The following is a 22,755-nucleotide window of genomic DNA, read 5'->3' on the forward strand; positions in this document are numbered from 1 at the left end:
GACCGTGAGGTTGATTGAGGTCTTTCGATTGCTTGTAGGAGTGAACGTGAGTGTTCTTTGTCTGTGTTGATCTGTGATCTGGCCCCCTGTCCTAGGTGTACCCCTCCTCCTAGTGCCCATTGAGAGCTGGAGAATAGGCTCCAGCAGATCCCCGCAAGCCTGAAAAAAGAAGCAGAAAATGGATGGATTGTTTGGAACTGTTTTTGAACCATTGCAACAAAAGAGCAAAGAAAAGTGCAGTGATATGCAAATATTTTACAATGTATAGGCCTCCCTCTTTACAGACGCCCCCATGCTGACTATGCCACATAGGTCAACAGTCATGGATTAGTTCTTGCTTTCATTGATCCTCTAACTGTGGGGTGTCAAACTCATTTTCTCTCAGGGGCCAAATACAGAACAGTTTGGTTTTAAGTGTGCTGCAATTTCAACATTATTTTGCCCATATTTTTGAAAAATCATGATGGAACGCGCAATCCAGATTTCTGATCCGCATAAAACTCTGTAGGATTATTGAGGAACCAACCCAACATAACCGAGTCAAATTTCATAAAGATCAATCAATAACAAAATGAGATATGGACTTTGTAGTTCTCGCTAATGACAAGAAATAGGAATTTTCTGATTATTGAAAGTGATCCAGAATACGTGTATTGATCTGCTCCAGAATTGAATGGAATCTTCCATGGTATAAGGTAATCTTTGGTTACGTCGAGGGGCAGAGTGGCCATGTTGTTTTCTTGATGGAATATAAAGGTTTTGAGCTGTTTTTTTAAAAAAAAAAAAAAAAAAAGAATCAACTGTCTGTGGGGTTTTGTGTAGTCTTGGAGAATGTTCCAGAGGTTGGGTGCAGATCAGCAGAAAGTACGGTCCCCCATTGTGCAGAGCTTAGCTCTGGGTGTGAGGAGTCAGTTTGAGTTGCTGGACCGGAGATGGGAGCTTAATCATTTCAAGTATAGAAATGCAGAAGTTATTTGACAAATTTGCTTTAAATATCAATTTTGTTTCCAAAATGAAATGTCAGCAACAGTAGCTACTTGTTGTGGAAAAGGGAATATAACGTCGCACACCTTTTCAGGTTGTACCACATGATTGATATAATTTCTTCAGGGAATGGTTCTTACATTGCTGTAATTCTTCCATTTAGACCATTTTCCTGGTTAATAAATAGTTAAATCTTGAATTCATACTTTACACAGGGGATCACTTTGATGCTCAACAATTTTCAATGCTTTGTGCATGCTGTGCCAACAGTACCTTTTATCCATGGTTACTTTTATTCAAATATGATCATGCATTTTTCACCAACACAATATAGACATGGAAAGCACTTTGCATGAACAAAGTCCACGTGAATTACAGCGTAAGAGGATGAAGTGAAAACCTACAGTATGTGGTAAGCCAGGAAAATTACAGCTTTTTCTACACTTGCAAAATGAAGGTGTGCATGAACTCGTGTGTGCATGTGTTCACGCACACACACACACACACGCACACACGGTAGCGCAAACACACTATATACCGAAATCTATTTTTCTCTAAACCTGTAGTTAAAATGTAACAACCGCTGGAAAACAATTTGGAGTGTCAGTCAGGTGCTGCATTTGAACAGGATCTTTCCCCCATTCAACGTGAGCCTGTGGGAGTTTGCAAGTGCTTCAGTGAGCAGCTTTCATTCCTCAGCCCCACGTGTTGAATATTTTATCTCCATCAGGAAGAAGGAAGTTCGTGTTACAGCAGGATGATTGAGTGCAGGACAGGAGGGCTTCACCGGACTGTTAGTGGAGCTTTACACAACTGAGCTCCACAGGAAAAAAACCATAACAGCACAGAGATTATTATACTAACCAAGCAGGAGATTTTACCAGAAATATGAAAGCTATGGTGATGTATTTTAACAGGTTAAATTGCTAAAATATGGTAGAAAATGTAGAAGTTTTTAATGTGATCCATTCATTTTGTGTGTTTTAATAATCTCGCCAAACATGTGCCTTGTGGTGTTATTTCACTGAGTTCTTTGATGACTACTTTCAAAAGGAAATGTTTTTTTGTCTATTAATTCATCTTGAAATAGAGTTTTTGAGCTCACACAGGCCTAATACGCCCCAACCCTACATATTACCCAGCAGTGGTCCAGCATATGGTTCGATTTTAAAAATACAGTTAATAAAAGTTCTACCTCTCCTACAAACACAAACACTCTATGTTATGGCTCAATGCTTCACATTGTTGAATAGAAAATAACCACCTTCTTTTAAAATTTGAAAAAATTCTGTAATATTGAAGTAGGTTTATTCATAACTGAATTGATTAGTTTTCCCAGCTTGAATCTCTACTTGAACACTTGATTCTGGGTCTTTTTACAACCTAGTTTCTTCTGAGGTGGGCCAGACCAGATAATCACAGGTTTCTTTGCAATTAGCTCAATATTCTGCCCTAACTTGCTCTTCACTGTGTTATCAATGTGTGTAATTTACTTAGAAAATCCATAAGCAAAAAGCAATATCATTCATGTTCAGTATTTCCCTTTAATAACTGTTGAATTTGCATCATTTCTTTCTCAAAAATCACAATTTGTAAGAAATTATGTTTTGTGAGAAATTCTAGGGTTCGATGAAAAATTTTTGTTTTATCGGAAAAAAAAACTGCGTTACACCAAAAAAGAAAAGAAAAAAAAAAGTCGTTTGAAAATGCTTTGAAAGACGAAGCTCTCAATTTACTAGTCAATCTTTGTTAGAAACCTCACCTAGGCTAGGTCATGAGCCTGGGAAAGCCTCGGGATTCCCTAGGAAGAGCTCGAAAAAGTGGGCGGGGAGGGGAACGTCTGGGCTTCCCTGCTAAGGGTTCTGCCCTCACCACCAGACTACTGATAAGTGAGAGAAGAATAAATTAAATGTATTAAATAATGACAATGATTGCAAGCTTCTGCATATACTGTATAGGGTAAATTCAATGCATTTTGAAAATTTGGGGGAACTGAAATATCTACTGGTATGTCGTAATAACAATTTTCATTCATGTTTTTTCTGTAATTTTTACTTTGAACAAAGTCCTCCTGCAGGCCAAATAGAAAGCTTTGGTGGGCTGGATTTGGACCGAGGGCCTTGAGTTTGACACCCCTGCATTAAGTGGTCCAGGAACTTCTGAATAATGGATTTCCATTAATTATTCCCGTAATACCTGACAGTATTAATTGACTTAATTACGCCCTTAGAAACACGAGCCACAGCACATGTTATACTGTTTTATTCATTTATACATTATTTATTCCTATGTCATTCATTATTTAGACATATAAGGAATAAAGATTAAGCTTTGGGTCCCTTTATACGCTATGAGGCCTACGCAATCTGCTTATAGCCAGAAATGCCTCTGTGGTATGTAACCACAATAACCCTTCCTAATATGAAACACTCACTGCTTTCTCTGAGTGAGCTGCCTATCATGTCTTCCAGGTAGACGAGTTGACCTTCAGGGATTAATAATATTGTTTAAATTTATTTCAGATTTCTCCGATCCAAAGTGCACAGGTTGTGTTTATTTTGGTGACGTTGCTTATTGTTATTATAAAGGTTACAAGCGATTGGTTTGAAACAGATGAGTGCATGTGGAAAATATCTTGGCCCAAGAGAAAATGTAGTTGCCTAGCCCTGATGTATAATGAACCAGCTACAGAAGATTAATGGATGAGCTTAATGTGGTTTGATATTATGTGTAAAACATACAGTAGGACTATTTATCTTTTTGGGGTTTGGATTATTGTATTGTTAACCTTCTAAAATCATATTTTTAAAATGATATTTGAAACCGTTCTTTCTAACAACACTTTCTGAAAGTTTAAACAACACAAGGACTATAAAGTTCAAAACTTTGAAATTACGTTGGCCTTTTAAGATTCACCTATATTGTAAATCTGAATTAGTTACCAGAACTCAAAAGAATTGAGGCATTCGATTGTCTCATTTTTTTTTTTTTAAAGTTTATCTTATAAGTCAACATTTTCCAGTACTTAAAAGGTTGGATGACTGGCTACTTGTACTCAAATAAACCACAGTTAAATTAAAGTGCTATATGAATTAATAATAACAGGACCTTATCATTCTTAGCACATAATCATTAGTTAATTCTATCAAGTAAATAAGTTGTGTTTTGAAGTTATGCTTACTTATAAACAAATATAGTTCCATTTATTCAAAAATTATTTGTGAAAAGAAAGAACATGTTACACAACTTGACATATTTAGGTTATTAGAACTTTTTCTACAACTTTGAGAACAAAACTACTTAATTTATTGAATTACTGGGTTTACAGTGTCTTATTATGATTGAATTATGAGGTAAACCAATATAGTGGTAAGCCACACTAGAATGCTGACTTTTCTGTCATGGGGCGATTGATTACAAATTCCAAGACCAAATTTAGCCTTGATTAAATAACAAATGGGTGAAAACATAAAAAAACACTTTTTTATGAAATAATGTCTTATAATTTATTTCTATGAGGTCCACATTCTGTGTAAATTAAAGCACTTTTGAGAGTGTCAGCAAAGCAAAAAAAAAACACAAAAAAAAAAAAGGTAAACGCCCCCCCCCTGGTTAGCCCCGCCCTTTTCCTGCACACCTGCATATATAAATTTACCTGCAGCATCAGAAACACACAGTTTAAGTCTCCTCTGGATTCCAGTTTGACCTTGGAAGGGAATTCTGGTGAGAATACAATTTCTTTAAACATACATTTTAAAATCATGATTAATAAATGTGAGTATTCTACTGATAGTTTAATGTCACTGTTGTTGTAAAACTAGATAATGTGTTTTTGATGATGGAATAATGTGCACTGGTTATTATCTTAAGTAGTGCTAGATAAAAGAGCTTCTACTATCTTCTTTGTGCACCCTGAGCTGTCACGACAACATGTTTGACAGCAGATTGTGAGAATATGAAATTCGACTCCACATTTCCTCCTGAACAACGTTTCTCCTTGTTTGACTGGAATTCACTGGAAATATTTTCTGGATCATTTTCCCAAGCTCTACTTTCCATCTGGACAAGGACCGTCTGTCTCCTGCTGGTACCCTTTGTAGTGTTGTGGGAACGTTGTGTTGCGAGGATCAAGTGACAAAGAGACAGAGAGGTTCCCTTGACCGCTAATCTGCTACTGAAACCCTGTGAAAACACACAGTGACACACACAAGCCTCCATTAAAAACAACACCTCTACGTTCAATCAAAAAAATTCACTTTATTTATCATTTTACAATAGCACCTATAAAAATATTCTTTTTAAAATATAATATTACCCTCAGAAAGTCATTTATTCTAAAAATGAACCAGTATGGGTATAATCTATTAGTATACTAATCATCAGTGTGGGAGTAACTAGTTATTTTTGTAATATATTAGAGTAATATATTCCTTTTTGAAGTAGCTCAAAAGTGAAAAGAGGCAATATATTACTAGTTACTATTAAAGTAACTCAAGTTACATGCATATTTCATTTAAGTGCATATTTACTTTGTTTTCTCACTGTTTGCAATTATTTGAGGAAAAAAAGATGAACATTATAGTTAAATATAACTTATGGGGAACAAAAAAAAAGCACTTTCTGCTCCTGAAACACCAGAATTATTTGAAACAAAACTTAGACCAATGTTATTCAAACTACTATCATTGTGATATAATTAGTGTTCTGGACCAAAAGTAACTCAAAGTAGTGTAACTCAGTTACATTTTAAAAAACAGTAACATTGTAATACAAATATATTACTTTTTTTTATCCCAGTAACTAATAATATAAATATATTACAAGTTTAGAGTAACTTACCCAACACTGCTAATCATCAATGAAAATCAATAAAATATTTGAATAATTTTATCCTTTTTCTACATAATAAGATGAATGTTATAGCTTATGGATTATTCCTTTCATGAAAACATGACTTTTATTCTACTTAATACTCAGTTTTAAAGCCATTTCTAAACAGTTAAATGGAACAAACACTAATAGATTTTAAGTTGTTTTAGATTTTGATTATTCAACATTCCATCCATCCATCCATTAATTTTCTGTATCCGCCTATTCCTGCACTCAGGGTTAACTTTAAGTTGAAATGTTTTGTATGTCTCCTCTTTTTTTTGTTGGATTTCATTAAACCATCAGCCCTTACCTTTATTTTTTCCCTGTTCCCTCTCGACTATTAAACACAACTTATCAGCATCCTATTAGACTGTTTGAAGGCTATTCAGTCTTTCTGAGGACCTCTTCTTTGCCTCTCCACTGAGCTCTAGTCATTTATATTTAGATTTAATACGGACTCAATTCAAGGATTTATTCATGTGGAGGGGGAAAATGACATACTGAAGAGGTTTATGGCAATAAAATCATATGCAGATTTAGACAATTTTCCACTCTACTAAAGTTTAACTTACCCTTCCATGCTTTGTTGTAACTATGGTTACAACAAAGCAATATAATAAATGCATTATTTTATTTTTTGCAGGAAAGAAACATGCATTGCTGTCACATAAATTTGCACGATGTAGTGGTAAGCTTTGACAACATTTGCAGACAAGGAGGGGGAAAAAATAAAAATCTAATGCAGATTATTTTCTAATGGCCATTTGGAGGCTATACATGAATTCATGAGAAGTAGGTTTTGATGTATAAGACCTTACTTTGGCTGGATCTCTAATCATATCCTATGAAACATCAACTTTAAGGGACTGCATCTGCTCAAACAGCAGCATATGACTATTATATATTATAATATACATTTATTTATCTTTCTTTTTCTTTTTACTCTCTATCTATCACCACAAGAGTTGTAATATCTTGTGTATAATGACAATTAAAGCATTCAATTCTATTCTATTCTACTCTATTCTATGATGATGGCTGTAATTTAAACCTTGATCTGCACTCGTTTTCACTTTAGCGTGATTCGTTATTGAGTGTGTTAATAACTTTGCTTTCACAGCCACCCGTCATGGCCTCCAGTATTTCAGTCCGAAGTTTCTCCGTGAACCGTCAGGCCTCCTTCTCCAGTCGGTCTCTGATGGACACCGGCCGCGCTCGCTCTCGAGCATCCGTCTCCTTTTCCGCTTCCAGTCCGCTAAGCCGCTCTGCGTCGATTGGCCAGGATCTGAACGGCCCTACCAGCCTCCAGCTCAACGGGCTGCATGGCAACAGCACCAACGATAAGGAAGCCATGCAAAGCCTCAACACGCGCCTGGCCAGCTACCTGGACAAGGTCTGATAAACAACAATGTGATGGCAAACAATCAAGTTCATAACAAAACCAGCACCGGTAAGCTGACACACTCCATTCATTCAGGTGCGATCACTGGAGCGATCCAATGCAGACCTGGAGATGAAAATTAAGCAGCTGATGCTCGACCGCATTCCCAAGGGTCATGACCTTGACTCAATGATGGCTCAGGCTCATGCTGTTGAGCAGGAGGTAACAAAGAAGCAACGCTGAGTATTTTTCATCCACAAAATGATCATGTTAATGTTAGCATGGCATTAGCCACTAGCAGGGGTGGACTGGGACCAAATATCAGCCCTGGTATTTTCTATCAGAACAGATGATGGAAAACTGCCCCAACATCACTTTTGACAGTAACTAGTACTGTAACGCAATATTTCTCTAATGAAATAATGCCGTTACCATTACAATATGGTGCGTTTGTCCGTTACTTTGCTAGCTGCAGTGTACTTCCTGTTTACAGTGGCGCTACATATTTTTCCGGGACGCCGTGCCAAACACAGTAAAACAGTAGAAGAAGAAGCATTGTCAGCGTGTTTCTGTTTACATCACGTGTGACAATCATGGCGAGTCAATGCGAGAACAGGACGTGCTTCTCTGAGTGGAAATACGCGCATTATTTTTGTCGCCAAAAGATGCATCAGTGAAGCTAAGCTCGCGCTGTGGCTGGATTTTAACGCACTGTGACTGGAACAGGTCACCTAAACTATTGCACAGCCTGTCGCTGCTGCTGAGTCACTGCTAACAGCAGCTCATTAGCCTGATATGTTTAGCATTGTTTAGCTGAGAAATATGCTGTGAATTAGTTTTTCCACATTTATTTTTCTAAGAATTTTCAACATCAGAATGTACACCTGGAATATGCACAGCTTACTTTACATTACTGTGTTAAGGCTGAAAAATTACAGTTTTAATTTTGGAGCAGCTGTTTTGTGCTTTATATGCATATCATTTATGGTTGTTTTATAGCAGTTGATCAACAGTGGATTATTATCATATTACAGCACTAATATGAAGCTGTATGGACACAAATGACCCAAAATAAATAATACATTCTTAAATTCTAAGTAACTCAAAAGTTACTTTTTCCAGTAACGCATTACTTTTTGGTGTATGTAATCAAAATAGTAACTGAGTTACTTTGTGAATGAAGTAACCAGTAACGGTAACTAGTTACTTTTTTCAGTAACTAGCACAACACTGATTATCAGCTACACCACGTACAAGCTGTTAAAGCTCGGGTAAGCGATTTTCTCAAGATACACTTTTTAAGTTTTTGGTTGAAATTGTCTTTATGTCCTGACAGAAATTAAGATCTAAAAAGGAATGAAGAAAATACGTCATCTGTAGCAGCTGTAAACCTGTAATAACTTCGATCAATGGAACCAATCACGTCCCCCTGCTCGTTCTTGTATCCAATTGTTATCCTTTCTTTATTTTTTTGGCCATTATTCATCCAAATAAGCTATGAATACCAATAAATACCACTTGATTAATTTTCCCTCTATATTTTGCCTCTTTTTGTTTTACATTTTTGCCCTTTTTCACTATTGTTTGCCACATTTTGACCTTTTTCACTGTTGTTTGCCACATTTTGCCCATTTAGACTTCCCTTTGACATGTTGGGTTATATTCTTTACATGTGCTCTGGTCCGGTCCCGAGAGGATCTACACTGCTGACCAGAGCTGACATGCACTCCAGTCCCATCTGGAGCTGATAACCCACCCGGTTCTTTAATGCTGGAGGAAGACACACATTTATAATCATACTTATAATGATGATGAAATCAAGGAATGGCTTTAACACCATTTATTACAGATATGATTTACGAGTGAGTGAGATACTATTCGGTGCCGGCTCTGAGTTCCTTCACCGTGCGGGGATCCAGAAGAAGAGAGCGAGCTTTGTCTTTCTCCCCGGCTTTATCTCATTCGCTCCTCCTCTTCCGTCGGGACCCCCACTCACGTAACCTGTATCAGTGATCAATGTGTCAGGGATGGGTGTGTCGCATTTAGTTACATGACTTGCTTTATGTGAAGCTAAGTGTAGTGTATAAACAATGTCCCTAAATATCCCTCAGACATTACATACCACCTGGTTCCTCTTCATTTTCCCATTTTTTTGGCCATTCTTGACTGCTATTGGCCCATTTTTGTCACTTTACACTTTTTTCTTGCTGTGTTTTTGCCACTTTTGGACCATTTTTGGCCACTTGTTTCCATGTCTGCCTCCACTCGCTCGTCAAAAAAAAATTAAAAAAAAAAATGCCTGGTATGCCTGATGGCCAGTCCACCCCTGGTCACTAGATGCTGCTGACTTTTATGTTTGTTAATAATTATCTTCCTGTATATCATTACTGTTACCACATAATGATTCACATAAAGCCTCGCACATATTTCTTAACTCCAGTGGAAATGAATCTGGTATCTGTTCTAATTATCTGGAGATAATGTTTGTCAGGTGAGGAAGAAGACCTTGGAAAACGCTCGTCTCATGTTAGAGATCGATAACGCTAAACTGGCTGCTGATGACTTCAGAATCAAGTGAGTGATTAATGATTACAGCACGGCTGCTGTAAAGCAAACAGTGTGTTTGTTTTAGGAAGTTTCTTTCCTCCTGCTGTGCCTGGTTTTGGAGCAAGGCTGGAAAAAAACAAGGAAGTTTATCTCACAGTTTTGTCTAATGGTTGATGGAGTTTTAGACAGGCTGTCTGAAAATGTGCCTGTCACTAAATACACATCACTGTTTCATTCATCCATCCATCCATCCATCCATCCATTATTAATTAACTATCAAATGAACATTTATTTAAGAATTGTCTGAACCATATATAACCATGTATTTCTTTTTAGGAAACACTGTTGCTATTATTATGAATCATAGAGTTTGAATTTGAGGATCACATCAATTTAAGGGAAATTAATGATTTAATTCAGTTTCTTTGCAGCGAGAATGAACAACAGCTAGAACAGGATAACAAATTAAAAGAGATTAAATACTCCAAATTGCATACAATTATTTGCCTTTTATAATGTTCTATAATGATCAGTTTCTTAACTTTTTTTAAAGCATATAGTATAAGTATAAGACACCCCTTGAACTCTTGTTGACTCCACCAGGTGGGAGACTGAGATGGTCATGTGTCAGTCCGTGGAACGAGATTGTGTTGCTCTGAAGAAGGCCAAGACTGACCACAAGCAGATCATTGCCTCACTGAGGGGGGATCTGGACAGCCTCAAAGAGGAGCTTTACTTCCTCAAGAAAAACCACGAGGAGGTAGATCTGCTTCCCTCCTCATTACGCCTCTGTAAAGCTTTTTACTCCTTCTTCCTTTTCGTCAAATACATTAGCTTCGACTTGTGTAGTATCATTTTCACTCTCGCACTGACCAACTTTCCTTGACAAACACTGAGTTGTTTCATATTAGCCAGTCCTAAGTTAATGCGCTAAGTACCTAGGTGTTTTTTACAAAGTTAAAGTAGCAGTGGTCATCCGGTTACTGTGGACAAAAGAAGGTGGGAGATCTGGTTACTTAAACCTGCTTTTTCTGTTAAATCAGCTGATTCTAGGCGTTCTCAGAGGGAAAAGGTAAACAAAGATAAAACACAGACAAAATGACGCCCTTAACTCCCCTGGGCTGTGGTTTCCACAAGCATTCCACAAATTTATATTTCATTTTCTGTTACATTTGTATCACTACATTATCATTTTTACTCGAGCTATAAATGCAAATCTTGTGGCTTAAACTGTATTAATTGGTTTCAATCTGACTCAACACTGAAAAAAGAAAATAGTTGCACAACCTAATTAAATTTTTTCAATTGGTAACACCCAAATGAGTTTAGGTTTTTTAAATTAAACACATAAATTTGATTAATTTAACAGCAATTTAATTGAGATAGACCTATGAATGTAATCGTTCTCGTAAGTCAACTTAAAGGCACACTGTGTAACTTTTGGCCACTAGGGGCGCTAGACCTGTAACTTTTACGTCAAGCGCCCCCCAGTGGCCACAAGTGCCGCAGCACTGTCGCGTAAATCAACAAACAGTCAGTTGGGCCAGCCTCCCTTGTCTTTTGATTGTGTATGCAGACAGTAGTTGACCTGTAACTTCGGGATAAGGATTGGCTCTAAGGACTGGGTTGGTCGGGCTGGGGTGCGAAGCGGGGCGGGGCTCGCGCCGCGGCTGGAGGGACAGCCGCCGCCACCGCCCTCCTCTCCCCGCCACCGGAGGCCTGGCGCTCGGCCATTCTCGCCACGTCGGTGGCGCTCCACCCTACTCCCTGGCCTTGCCGCCCGCCGTCGTCAGCCCCCTTTGCCGGAAGTCGGTGAGGCGCCCGGGTTGGGGTGCGCGGAGCGGTGTGTAGCAAAAGCCTTCGCCCAATGACTATATTTGAGCCTGTGACTGCCATAAAATGATACGTTCTCCAGTTCTCTAGATCACATGACCTGGGCAAAGATGGTCCGTCTCTCCAAACTTACATGGGCAGTTTTTCAAAAGGGAAGCCCTGCTTGGAGCATTGATAATGTCAAGCGCTGTATATTGGCCTGAGGAATCATTTAAAATAACTCATATGGGTCAACTCTTTAGGTCAAAAAGTCCACGGTGTGCCTTTAACATAAAATCTTACTTTTTTCTAGAAAATTTTTAAAGAACGTTGAGATGTCATGATGTCAGAGGCACAGTATCACAAGAAACCTATTTGATGTAGGTTCACTCAAAGGAGAATAGCAGGTCGTAGAAATCTGAATGAAACTCACTCACAACTTTGAGTTTCTTCAACAGCTGCTGAAACACAGTTTTTAGTCATTACAACTCGTCACCATGTGTTTCTAATTACTGGGCCTCACTTTCAAGCAGATATCGAAAGGCTTCGAGATACCCATCCATTTTGCTAGGGTGTACCTAAAAATAATTTAAAAGTGCTTCTGTAATCATGGATAACGGATAAAGATGGTTCGTTATTCATATTTCGTTTGAGAAAATGACTTCGAGGAAAGAAGAGGAGAGAGTGAAAGAGATCCACAGCAGCAGCAGAAGGCTGCGTGGGGTCATGGGTTGAAAGGCCAGCGTAAGCCGAGCTCTGTTCTATTAAGCATTTATAAAGAACATCTAAATAATGAAAGAGCTGTCGTTTTCTTAGTACCATGCAGCGGTGTAGGATTCTCTCATTTCTTCATCATTTCTTATGCAGCCTGTTTACACAGATGTACCATAGATTATCGTATTTACAAAGCAAGGAACTCATTTAAACAGAATGTGCAGTGCTGAGGCTGTTGACCTTTGCGCCCATGCAGGAGATTGAGCAGATGAAGTCTCGCCTTGCCAGAGACGAGGTGAATGTGGAGGTGGACTCTGCCACTGGGCCAGAACTGGGCACCATTCTTTCTGATCTACGCTCCCAGTATGAGGGGATCGTGAAGAAGAACAAAGACCAGGCTGAGCAGTGGTACCGCAAGAAGGTAACGGGAGGGATTCTGTGTTAAACGTTATGTGAAGACTAAACTAAACTACATAAATTCTTCTTTTTCTTGTTCAGCTGGAGACGGTGCAGAATGAGGTCAGGGAGAGCAACGAGGCTCTGAGAGGAGCTCAGGGAGAGCTGACAGAGAGGCAGCGCTTCCTGCAGACCCTCGAGGTTGAGCTGGAGAGTCTGCAAAAACAGGTAAACATGGAGCGGTCGGGGTTTGATACCACGCCAGCCTAAAGGCATTGGTCTGACAGGCCTGTGTTGTGCAAATATAAATAAAGCAGCACAAGCATGACTAGTAAATCTCACAAAGGGACAAAGATGCGTATTTCTGTCATAAAGAAAAGCTGGTTTCATAAGAGTGGCTTTGATTGAGCTTCTTTTGATCTCACTGAATTCTAACGTCAGGGAAAAAAAATCCTTTTGTTTTTCTTTCATGTAATCCTGTGTTGACTGTAAATATGATGATACATCTCCAAGGACAGACACGATTCAGCAGTTTCTTTGGTGATGACCTAAGTCAGTGGTTCCCAAACTTTGAACAGCCCCGGTGTCATGTATTGAGTTCACATCGTACTGAGATTGTACAGTATATGCACATACACGCACGAGCACTACCGAAAAATGAATTTTTGCTAAAAAAACCCCCATAAATTCATTTTTGTTTATTCTTGTTTTCAAAGTGAACGAACACGTGTTTTATTTGTTTATTGGATTATGTTTGAGTTAGGGTTATAATCTCAGTACGTCACAGCGTTCCCCTTCAGACATTTAACCTGAAGCCACTCCTGCACACTTAAAAATCATAATAATGTAATATCATATACAATGTAGTCCTACAGTGAAATTTGTCCCTGATTTTTACCAATCCTGTTGAGGAATTAAATATAATAAAAAAATAACAATAATAATCTGTAAGGACACAATAAAACATCTTATTCAGAATTATCACTCCATTTATTTAAGTAGCCGACTGAAATTTTCTGTGAGAAAAAAAAATCTCTTTTTCTTTACCTTGAAACTGTGAAATACAACTCACTGCAATTTTAATGAGAAGCGTGAGGTTGAGAGGATGCACATCACTGCAAGGTTTTGCTGAATTGAAGAAAGTCTGAGTCTTAGATTGGTCTCCAGAGTTTCTCTAGTTTCCATTACCCTTGGAAATGCTCAAAATCGAAATAGCGCAATGGTAATGGAAACGCCTGAATTTCGAAAAACCACAGGAATTTCAGAAGTTTCAATATTGAAATGTGTCGCAAAAGCGCTATGGAAACACTTTTTCCGCTAATACACGCCACAGAATGTGACGTACAGAACATGGTCACATGACATGAGTTATCTGGTCACATGACCACTTCTCTCCAAGAGAACGTGGTGCGGTGTGTGGACAGAAGAGGAGACCAAGACATTTGTTAGCATTATACTTAAAAAGTAGTAGTGCCACATTAGACGTGAAACAACAAAGGAATACAGTGTTATAAGGAGGTTTGGAGCGTCCATCTTTCTGCAGAGAAGTTTTGCGGGATGAGAATTCATGGAAGTTACGAGGCTCCTGTCCAAAACAACGTTCAATGGAAACGCATTAAAATCGCAATTATTCTTTGTCCACATTTAGAAACACCGCTTTTATTTTGAAAACATAATAATGTAATGGAAGCACCGCTTCTGTCCCCATGGGTAGTCTTACGTCATTTTTTATTCATGCACCCCCTATGACAATTTGCGTACCCCACTTTGGGAACCTAGGACCTAAGTAATGTGTTGGGTTGATAATGGATCTGAAAGCTATGTCACAATTTCTCAGCGTTTTTTGAGGTTTGTTCTCCACTTGCACAAATAGGATCATCTCTTTCCGCTCAATCTACAATGTCGCTTTGCAGTCACTGAGTTGGAAGGAATCGAAAATTCTAAGTTAATTATTCAAATTTGACCATCAAGCTTCATAAACTGCTCAAACTGCAGTGGCATGAGTGAGTTTATCAGCTTTTATTATTCCTATCTAGATTGCAGCTCTGGAGGGGAACCTGGGCGAGAGCGGTCAGAAATATTCCTCAGAGATGGAGAGGCTGCAGACCAGCATCAGTCATCTGGAGGATGACCTTTCCCAGCTCAGGCTGGACATGCAGCGAACTAAGACCGACTACGAGCAGCTGCTGCGCATCAAGCAGAACCTGGAAATGGAGATCGCCACCTACAGGCGCCTGCTGGAAGGAGAGGAATCGTGAGCTTTGATATTTCAACAAAACGAATCTGAATCAACAATCTAAACTTTAGAAATGTTTCAGATCACTTTGGATTGACACAATCACACATTCGCTTTCATTGGCATTAAACGAACATATTAACCAACAGGATTTAGGACATACTGGCTGAAGGAGAACAGCCAAACTCCATACTAAACGGCTGGGGCCTAAAGGCAAACACCAGTTTATATAGATAGGAAATGAAAAATTATTTGATTTTTTTTTTTACCTGGTGATACCACACATACAATGCATTCTGTACAAGCACATAGTTAGAATAACTTCAAAATAAAAAGGAAAAAAGAAAACTTTCCTATTAAAAGTTATTTATTTACCAAAGATTTCGATTACAAACACCTGGGTGAATAATGTGAATAATACCATTAAATAAACCTGAAATGACCTATAAAGCCCAAGTTAAACAAATAACATATCTTATTAGGTAAACTAGTGTAAGCCAATAATGAAAACAAATACAGTACATTAATTTAAAAGAAAAATTTGTTGTTGCAAATTTTACAAGCATGCGCTGGCGTCAAATGGATCAACATTAAATCTCATGTTTTCTCTCCTTCAATTTCAGAATGAAAGAAGTTCCTCCTCATCCAAAAAGTGAGTCTTACACTTGGAGAACACTAGTTAAATGTGAACTGTGCATTACAAAATATTAATTTATTCATCTTATTTGTTACATCATGTGGGCGTTCTGGGAAAAGGCTGACTCAGCTAAATATGAAGTTTTCATTACATTACATTTTTTTTTTTCTTGTTTATTCCATTCGTTGAAAAATAATCAAAGCAAAAACAATTCAATAAACATACAGCACAGCAAAAACTGTATGTCAAGGAGCAGAAACAAGTATAAGTTTATAATATCAGCCCTCGATCTGAACTGAAGAAATGACTTTGACACATTTTCAGTTTTTTTTTCAATCTTGTCTTTAAAATATTCGACAAATATGATTAGACAATCACGTTGGATAACCGACAAAGAGTTTTTTGTATCTTTCATTTTGAGTGAATCTGTTTCTATCATGTACTGTACATGCGGTGTATATTCCTTGTATCATCTCCTCACATCTAAAGTACTGATGGCTCTTCTCTCCACAGAGGAACCTGATGTCCGCACCAGGAAGATTGTGAAGGTGGTGACGCAGACGATGGTCAATGGCAAGGTGATAGATGAATCCAGTGAGGTGGAGCAGATCGAGGAGTTAAAGAAATAGGTTGAAATCAAGTCAGAATGAGGAAAATGATTGTGAAATAGATGATAATAAGGAAAGATTAAAGGAAGAACAATGAAGGCGTACACAAATGTTTCTCACATGTATCGTGCGGCTGGAGTGTTAGCGTTTGACAGAGAGAGAGAGAGAGAGAGAGAGAGAAAACGAGAGATTAAAAACTGTATTGGGGAGCTTTGACAGCAATACTTGATGTTTATGTGTTTTCAGAAATCTGATAACATTGAGTTTTCGGAGAAGCTTTAATTCTACTGTTTCAAGCCCAATGATGAACCAAACAGTCCTCAGCAGTACATGTATTTATCCGTTTGGATTATAGATAGATATAGACGAGCCATTGACTAACACATTTAACCCTTTGAATAGTTTGTAATTAAACTTGTTACTTATTTTAGTAGAAAACTGAATGTTTGCGTGATTTCTGTTTTATGCATATCAGTGTAATTGTGTCGTTTCCATCGTGTGAACTTATACTTCCATATTTGTTCTGTTTAATAGACTTGGGGTATTAAAATATAAAGTCTTCTCTATCGTCAGTCATTCTTGTCATTTTTTTTTTTTTTTTTTTTTTTTTAGTCATGGTTTGTGGGTTTTAAAGCTTCTCTGTATTTTTGGATATTGTTGGATGGATTTGCTGGTCATGTTTTAATTTTCCTTCAGTTACAACACTGAGAGGCAACAGTCACATTATTGACGCAGATAAGATACGATTGGAGAGGATACTCTATGATTTACAGCTGATATATAAAAAAATACAAAATGTGCAAGGTAGTGTATACCCTGCTGGACAAGGAGAACATGCAAACTCTGAACAGTAAGACTCTAACAATGACAACACTTTGTAAGAGTGTTTACAGAGTGAGTTTAAAGCACTAATCTTATTGGCGTTAATCTTGTATACAAACAGACTAACTCGATTTTATCCTGTCCCGCCAACTCGTGTCATCACATACTGTACAGGAATTACCCATAATCCCCCTTTCACACTCTGTCCAAGTCTTAATCGAGACTGAGGTTTAAGGAACCTTTACGGTAACACACAGCAGAGAGTCTTTAGTCAGTTTATTTTAAAACAAACCTGGATGAGAACATGACACACTTAGCTCTAGTGCAGTGCAGCCTTATGCTACGTTCACACCGAATGCGTCTTTTGCGGCACCGGACTCATCTCCGGCACGAAACGTACCGTCGTGTCCGCAGGATCAAAAAATGTCCCCAATTCGTTTCACACAGGAAAGATTTTGCATCTAGGACCTATCTATCCATTGACTTTGTATGTAATCTAGGCGTACGGACATTTTGTAACGCATCCGGTGTGAACGCAGCATTAGACAGTACAGATCTTCTTTTCTACAGCTACTTCTACTGGTTTTTCTTCTAATGTGGTCCCAGATTTTAGGGGATACAGTACATTCTTTGATGGATAAGCTTTGTACCTCATCTTGAAAAATAATTTTCCTGTCGATAAAAGTCATTTCGTCCACTGCTCAGTTCATTACTAAAGTTGAGGTTTGGAGCATTGATCGTCCTAACCATTAGTCTTCATGTCCTGATCTGCCCAAGGAGTTCTCTCTATACAGTATCTCAGACTTAGATACATTTCTCAAATTGAGGCATCATCTCTTTCCTAACCTGGCTTTTCCTTTTAGTGGGACTCGGTAAGTAGAACTCTGTAAACTCAGTCAATGTACCAGGAGCTATTTTGCCCTTTGTGGGGTCACCTAACACAAACTGGTTCTAAGTGAAGGTTTAGACCAGAGGCGTCAAACTGATTTTCACTCAGGGGCCAAATATGGACCAGTTTGATCTCAAGTGCAGCTGCAGATTTTAGGTGAAAAAACCCCCAATAAATTCAACATTATTAAGCCCTACTTTGGACTTCTGAATGTAAACAATATATACATTCAAGTAATATATGACAGATATCAGTCCCTGCTAGAACTTCACTTCTGAATATTTTGATTTTGAAAGAAATTTTTGGTAAATTTTTTGGGATTCAGTTCTTTGCATCAATTTGCATTGATTAAAAGTGACTGCAGTGTTGATAAAAGCACAGTAAAATGGCAAACCCATGTAAAAATTGGGGAGTTTGTATAATTTGTACATTTGTGAATCATTTGGTAATTTACACATGGATTCATCTTTTCTTTGTCATTTTTACTTTCTCCTGCGGGCTGACTTTGATGCTTTGAAGGACCGAATTTGGCCCCCGGGCCATGAGTTTGACACATGTGGTTTAGACAACGAAGGGTTTATATGACTCCGAAAGTGGAAGACACAACTTCTAACTTGTGTACTAAGTTATACAAATGTATTAGTAAGAACAGAAGTACTGCAAAAGCCACTGGGATTGGATGCTTTAAAGGCAACAAACAATATCAAATGTAACATTTGTGGTTTACATCTACACAAAGTGTGAAACATTTTGTGTAAAAACAAACCTGACAAGTATGCCACAGAAGTCAGTGCAGTATAAAATATATAATCTGTTCTGTAACTAGCATCTTTAAAATTACATTTTCAGCAACCACTAAAAGTTGCAAAGGAAAAATTTATTTGTATTCATATTGGGTGTAAAAAAAAATGTAAGTGCCATGTTAGTCCATGTCAATGTTATTCACCATGGGAATCGGTGACATGGGCTAATGGCTCAGAAGACTTAATAATAAGTTATCTTGGTTTTTACAAGTAGTTTGCATGATATTTATTGTTCTGTCTATGCAATATAATGTGTTTTTCACTAATCTTTGAACTTTAGACTCTCCAGGAGCATTTGTAGGCAATGGAAGCATCAGAATCTCCACTCACAGTCATTGCATGTATGTGATTTTGTTAAAAGGCTGCATATTCTGCTTTGTTTATTTTCTGATTCGTGATCTAGCAAAGCACAAAAGTGTCAGGCTTGTTGTGTAACATTCGTCACAATAATCGCTAGTGTCCTTGCATGCTCCTTTTTTTAGTTTCCTGTTTATATATGTGATGTCACTTAACAAAGTCGAAACCAGTCAACCTGTCCAATCCAAAAGAGGCTTCACGAAATGACCTGGCAGCACCCTTTGTGAACTAATAGCTAAGTTACCATAACAGGACTAAGATCTCCAAACATCACACCACCAGTAAGCCAATTACTGCCACGGGCGTGTTATGTGGAGTTTAGCTGCATTTCTCAGGCTCAGGGAGGATTAAACATTTCCACGACCGAAGTACAACATGTTTCCGAGTATCTGAGGTGAAGCAGCTCAATATTTCCTAGCTTACATTCAATACCTTTTTATGAACAAATCATTTTGTTATATTCAATTGTTGATACTGGGAAAATCTAACTCAGAGGTGCCCAAATTATATTCGCTGCAGGGCCAAAAATTAATTGCGATGGCCTAAACTAAATGTACAGTGTATGAAATGACATATGTCAATAACATCACTGTGCAAAATAAACACTTAAAGTAGCTTTGAAATGGAAGAACACTTTTCTTTATTGTGTTTAATGGCATAAAATTATGAAACATCTAAATGTCTAATACATTTAGTGCAATATATGTTCAATAAAAGGGGAGACAACATACCCCATCTATACGATCAAAACACTATATTTTCCACTGCCTTGAGAAATCCTTTAAAACTCAAGACAAATAATATAATTGGACATCAGCTTTATATTTTTTTTCTTATAAATCACTGTACTGTATTACCTTCATTTTGGTTGAAATAGAGATTATATAGAGTAAAGTACTATCAGGCAGAACATGCTCCAATTTTTAATTTTTTTTAAAACTAAAAATAACATTTTCAAATATCAGCAGTGGGCCAACTTTGGACAGCCCTAACACAAAGAACCACTTTTCTTGCAGTTGAGTTTACAAAAATATTTTTATTTTCACATTCACCCGAGACCCAGGCAACAGTTTCACTGCCAGACCGTACTGTAGTTAATGAGTGAAACAGGAAAACATCGGATAAAAACCTAGTGCCTTTTGTTTGAATTTATCAACTGTGATCCTCATCATTTATCAGGTCTTTTATCTTTTTTTCTTCTTCTTGTTGTCATCATCCTCTCACGCTGCAGCGCCCTGCCGCACACTCCAGCTTTCCTTCCTTAGGGTTTCCCTCTGTTTCTGTTTAGCAGGCTCCAGACTGCAGGACAGGCTGGAACTGTCCCCCCATGCAGATCTCCTCCTGCTTTTGACGGACAATGCGCTGGATGGCAGGAGGAAGGCCTCGGGGGTTTCTGGAGAAGATGATGGCGTAGCCGTCCTCGCAGCTGCCGTCGTCTTTCAGGGTGCGGCAGGCGTAGGTGATGGCATAGTTGTCGTAATCGGTGTCGATCACCCAGTAGTTGTCCCCTATAGAAAGACAGATGGTGAGCGTGTGATGGGAAATAGCGGAAGGAGAAGGATACAGGTGTATACATGGAGAGGGCTTACCTCCACTGGACAGGTAGCTGGCAAGTCCCTGGTAGTTCATGAACATCTTGCCGGGTGTAGTAGGGTCAGGGACTGAGTACTGAGCGGCCATGTCAGCACATACAACCCAGAAACTGCGAAATGCAACATTCAGGAACAGATAAATGTGGGAAAATCCACCTTAATTTATATTTTACTTAATCACTAATATTCCAGGAAAATCAATCCTGTAGAATAAAATGTAATCCATATCTCTATCCTAGAGTTGTTTCTATAATGTTCACAGATGGTATGTGTTGATTTGACATATTTTGTCTGCTGAAAATGACAAAATAGAGGCAAATGGGAGTCCAAAGTGAACCTACCCAAACAGGGTGACACGTCCCTTGGAGGAGGCAGTCATGGAGCCATCGTCATCAATGGTGTACTCAGCAGAGATGTTGTCCTGCAGAAAAAGGCCCTCGGGGTCTTTCTTCTGCAGAGCGTACCACTTTCCAGCATACTGCAATCAAAACAAAAAACCCAAATATGATGAACAAAAACTTGTTAAAAGACTTCCATATTTTTAGTACGCCCATATCTTCACTCACCCTTTTTGGGTCGAAGTCCTCCTTGACTGTGAAGCTGTCAACAACACAGGTGGCTGACAGACAGCGCTCTACGCAGGTGACAAAGACCAGCAGCAGGGCCAGCTTAGAGGGTCCCATTCTGCTTTCAAGAAAAATCCATTTGTATAAAGCAAAGTCAAGAGGAACTAAACATATACTATAGAATTACTCCAGATAGAATGTGTAAGCCATTACTTTTCAATGCTTTGCCAACCATACTATCCCCTGTGTTACTTTTGGTGCACAAAAATTAGAAAAATCAAATCATCAAAAGAAATAACCTGGCCATTGTCAATGCTTGAACTGTGAAATACCAAATATCAAAGTACAGTGTAGTTAAATAACTATTTAAAATGAAAATTGTCCGTTTAAAACTGTAACAGCCTCTAAATTAGAACAATACACATTTACCTTACTGTAAATAACATCACTATCTCATTTCAACAGCTGACAGAACATGAAGTGTGTTCTTTTAAATCTTTTGACATCAAAACAACGTTCAGGTAAATACAGTGTTGGAAACGTACCTGTTTGTGGTTGAAGTAGTGAGGGTGTTTCAATCAGGAGTTGTTTGCCAGTGTGTCAAAGAGGGCCTTTATATACCTGCCCCACAGACAAGCTTATGGCTGCTTTTCATTGCGTAGCTCGGGACTAAATAAGGTGCTTAGATTTAGAGGTAATCCTGTGGGTTGGAATCCTTACCGTAATCTGGCTTTTACATTCAAACCTGTCCAAGACTTACTATAAAAACAATTAGGCCTTTATGTAACTGACTGGATATGTGATCAAACCAAACAAGCACATGTACACAGGAGCTTACCAATGAACTCAGTGTACACGTTGGAGTGAAACAACTGCCATTCTATTTACAGCTATAATGAAATATTTACATAAACAACCATTTAGTGATTTTTTATTTTTTTCTGTACATCATGAGAATCACCATTAACATAGATTTGAAATAAAACAGTCAAAATGGTCTTTAATGTCAACATTCTTACTTAAATTGTGTGTATTTATCACTACATCCTGTGAATAGGGTAGTACTGATACCTCATTTTTATGTATTATTTACATATATATATACAGTTTGTATGTATGTATGTAAATATGTCACATCATGTCACCATGTACAGCATGTCACGTTCCGTGACGTGCATTTGCAGGAAAAATGTTTCCATAGCGCTTTTGCAACACATTTCATTATCGAAACGTCTGAAATTCCTCCTTGAAAAGCGTAAAAACTTTAGCGATATTGAAGTTGTTTTCGATATTCAGGCGTTTCCATTACCGGTTTTTATTGCGCCATTTAGATTTTGCGCATTTCCAAAGGTGATGAAAACACAGCTAGAGTGTTTGTGTTGTGAGTGATGAGCTGCCTCATGTTTTGCACTCAGGTGTGGCTCGTTCTCAATCAAGCCTCCCTCGCTTTTTAGCTGAGACAAAATGATGGCTGGTTCATTGTCCATGTTTCCCTTGTCGTGCGCTGCTGTGGTTTGTCTCCTGCGCCCTGTTTTCCTT

General features: G+C 38.2%; 2 protein-coding genes across 3 annotated transcripts; one reads left to right on the forward strand and one right to left on the reverse strand.

Annotated features, from left to right (window-relative positions):
• The first annotated feature begins 4,628 nt into the window (after positions 1-4,628).
• LOC114473776 (keratin, type I cytoskeletal 18) lies at positions 4,629-16,755 on the forward strand. 2 transcript variants are annotated; one of them, XM_028463561.1, is made up of 10 exons: positions 4,629-4,707; positions 6,977-7,249; positions 7,334-7,459; positions 9,729-9,811; positions 10,388-10,544; positions 12,567-12,731; positions 12,809-12,934; positions 14,743-14,960; positions 15,566-15,594; positions 16,093-16,755. In XM_028463561.1, the coding sequence occupies exons 2-10, from the start codon at positions 6,986-6,988 to the stop codon at positions 16,206-16,208; spliced, it is 1,284 nt and encodes a 427-aa protein (XP_028319362.1). In that variant the 5' UTR covers positions 4,629-4,707; positions 6,977-6,985; the 3' UTR covers positions 16,209-16,755. The 2 variants fall into 2 exon arrangements, with proteins under 2 accessions (XP_028319362.1, XP_028319363.1); XM_028463562.1 differs by having other exon boundaries at positions 15,566-15,598; positions 16,093-16,215.
• A 3,539-nt stretch (positions 16,756-20,294) lies between these two features.
• On the reverse strand, positions 20,295-21,853 carry rbp4l (retinol binding protein 4, like). Its single transcript, XM_028462928.1, has 5 exons — positions 21,762-21,853; positions 21,217-21,334; positions 20,992-21,128; positions 20,648-20,760; positions 20,295-20,566 (listed from the first exon to the last, which is right to left on the reverse strand). The coding sequence occupies exons 2-5, from the start codon at positions 21,331-21,333 to the stop codon at positions 20,343-20,345; spliced, it is 591 nt and encodes a 196-aa protein (XP_028318729.1). The 5' UTR covers position 21,334; positions 21,762-21,853; the 3' UTR covers positions 20,295-20,342.
• Positions 21,854-22,755: the final 902 nt, after the last annotated feature.

Source organism: Gouania willdenowi, chromosome 12 (genome assembly GCF_900634775.1).
Source record: "Gouania willdenowi chromosome 12, fGouWil2.1, whole genome shotgun sequence".
In the NCBI taxonomy this organism is placed as follows: Eukaryota; Metazoa; Chordata; class Actinopteri; order Blenniiformes; family Gobiesocidae; genus Gouania; species Gouania willdenowi.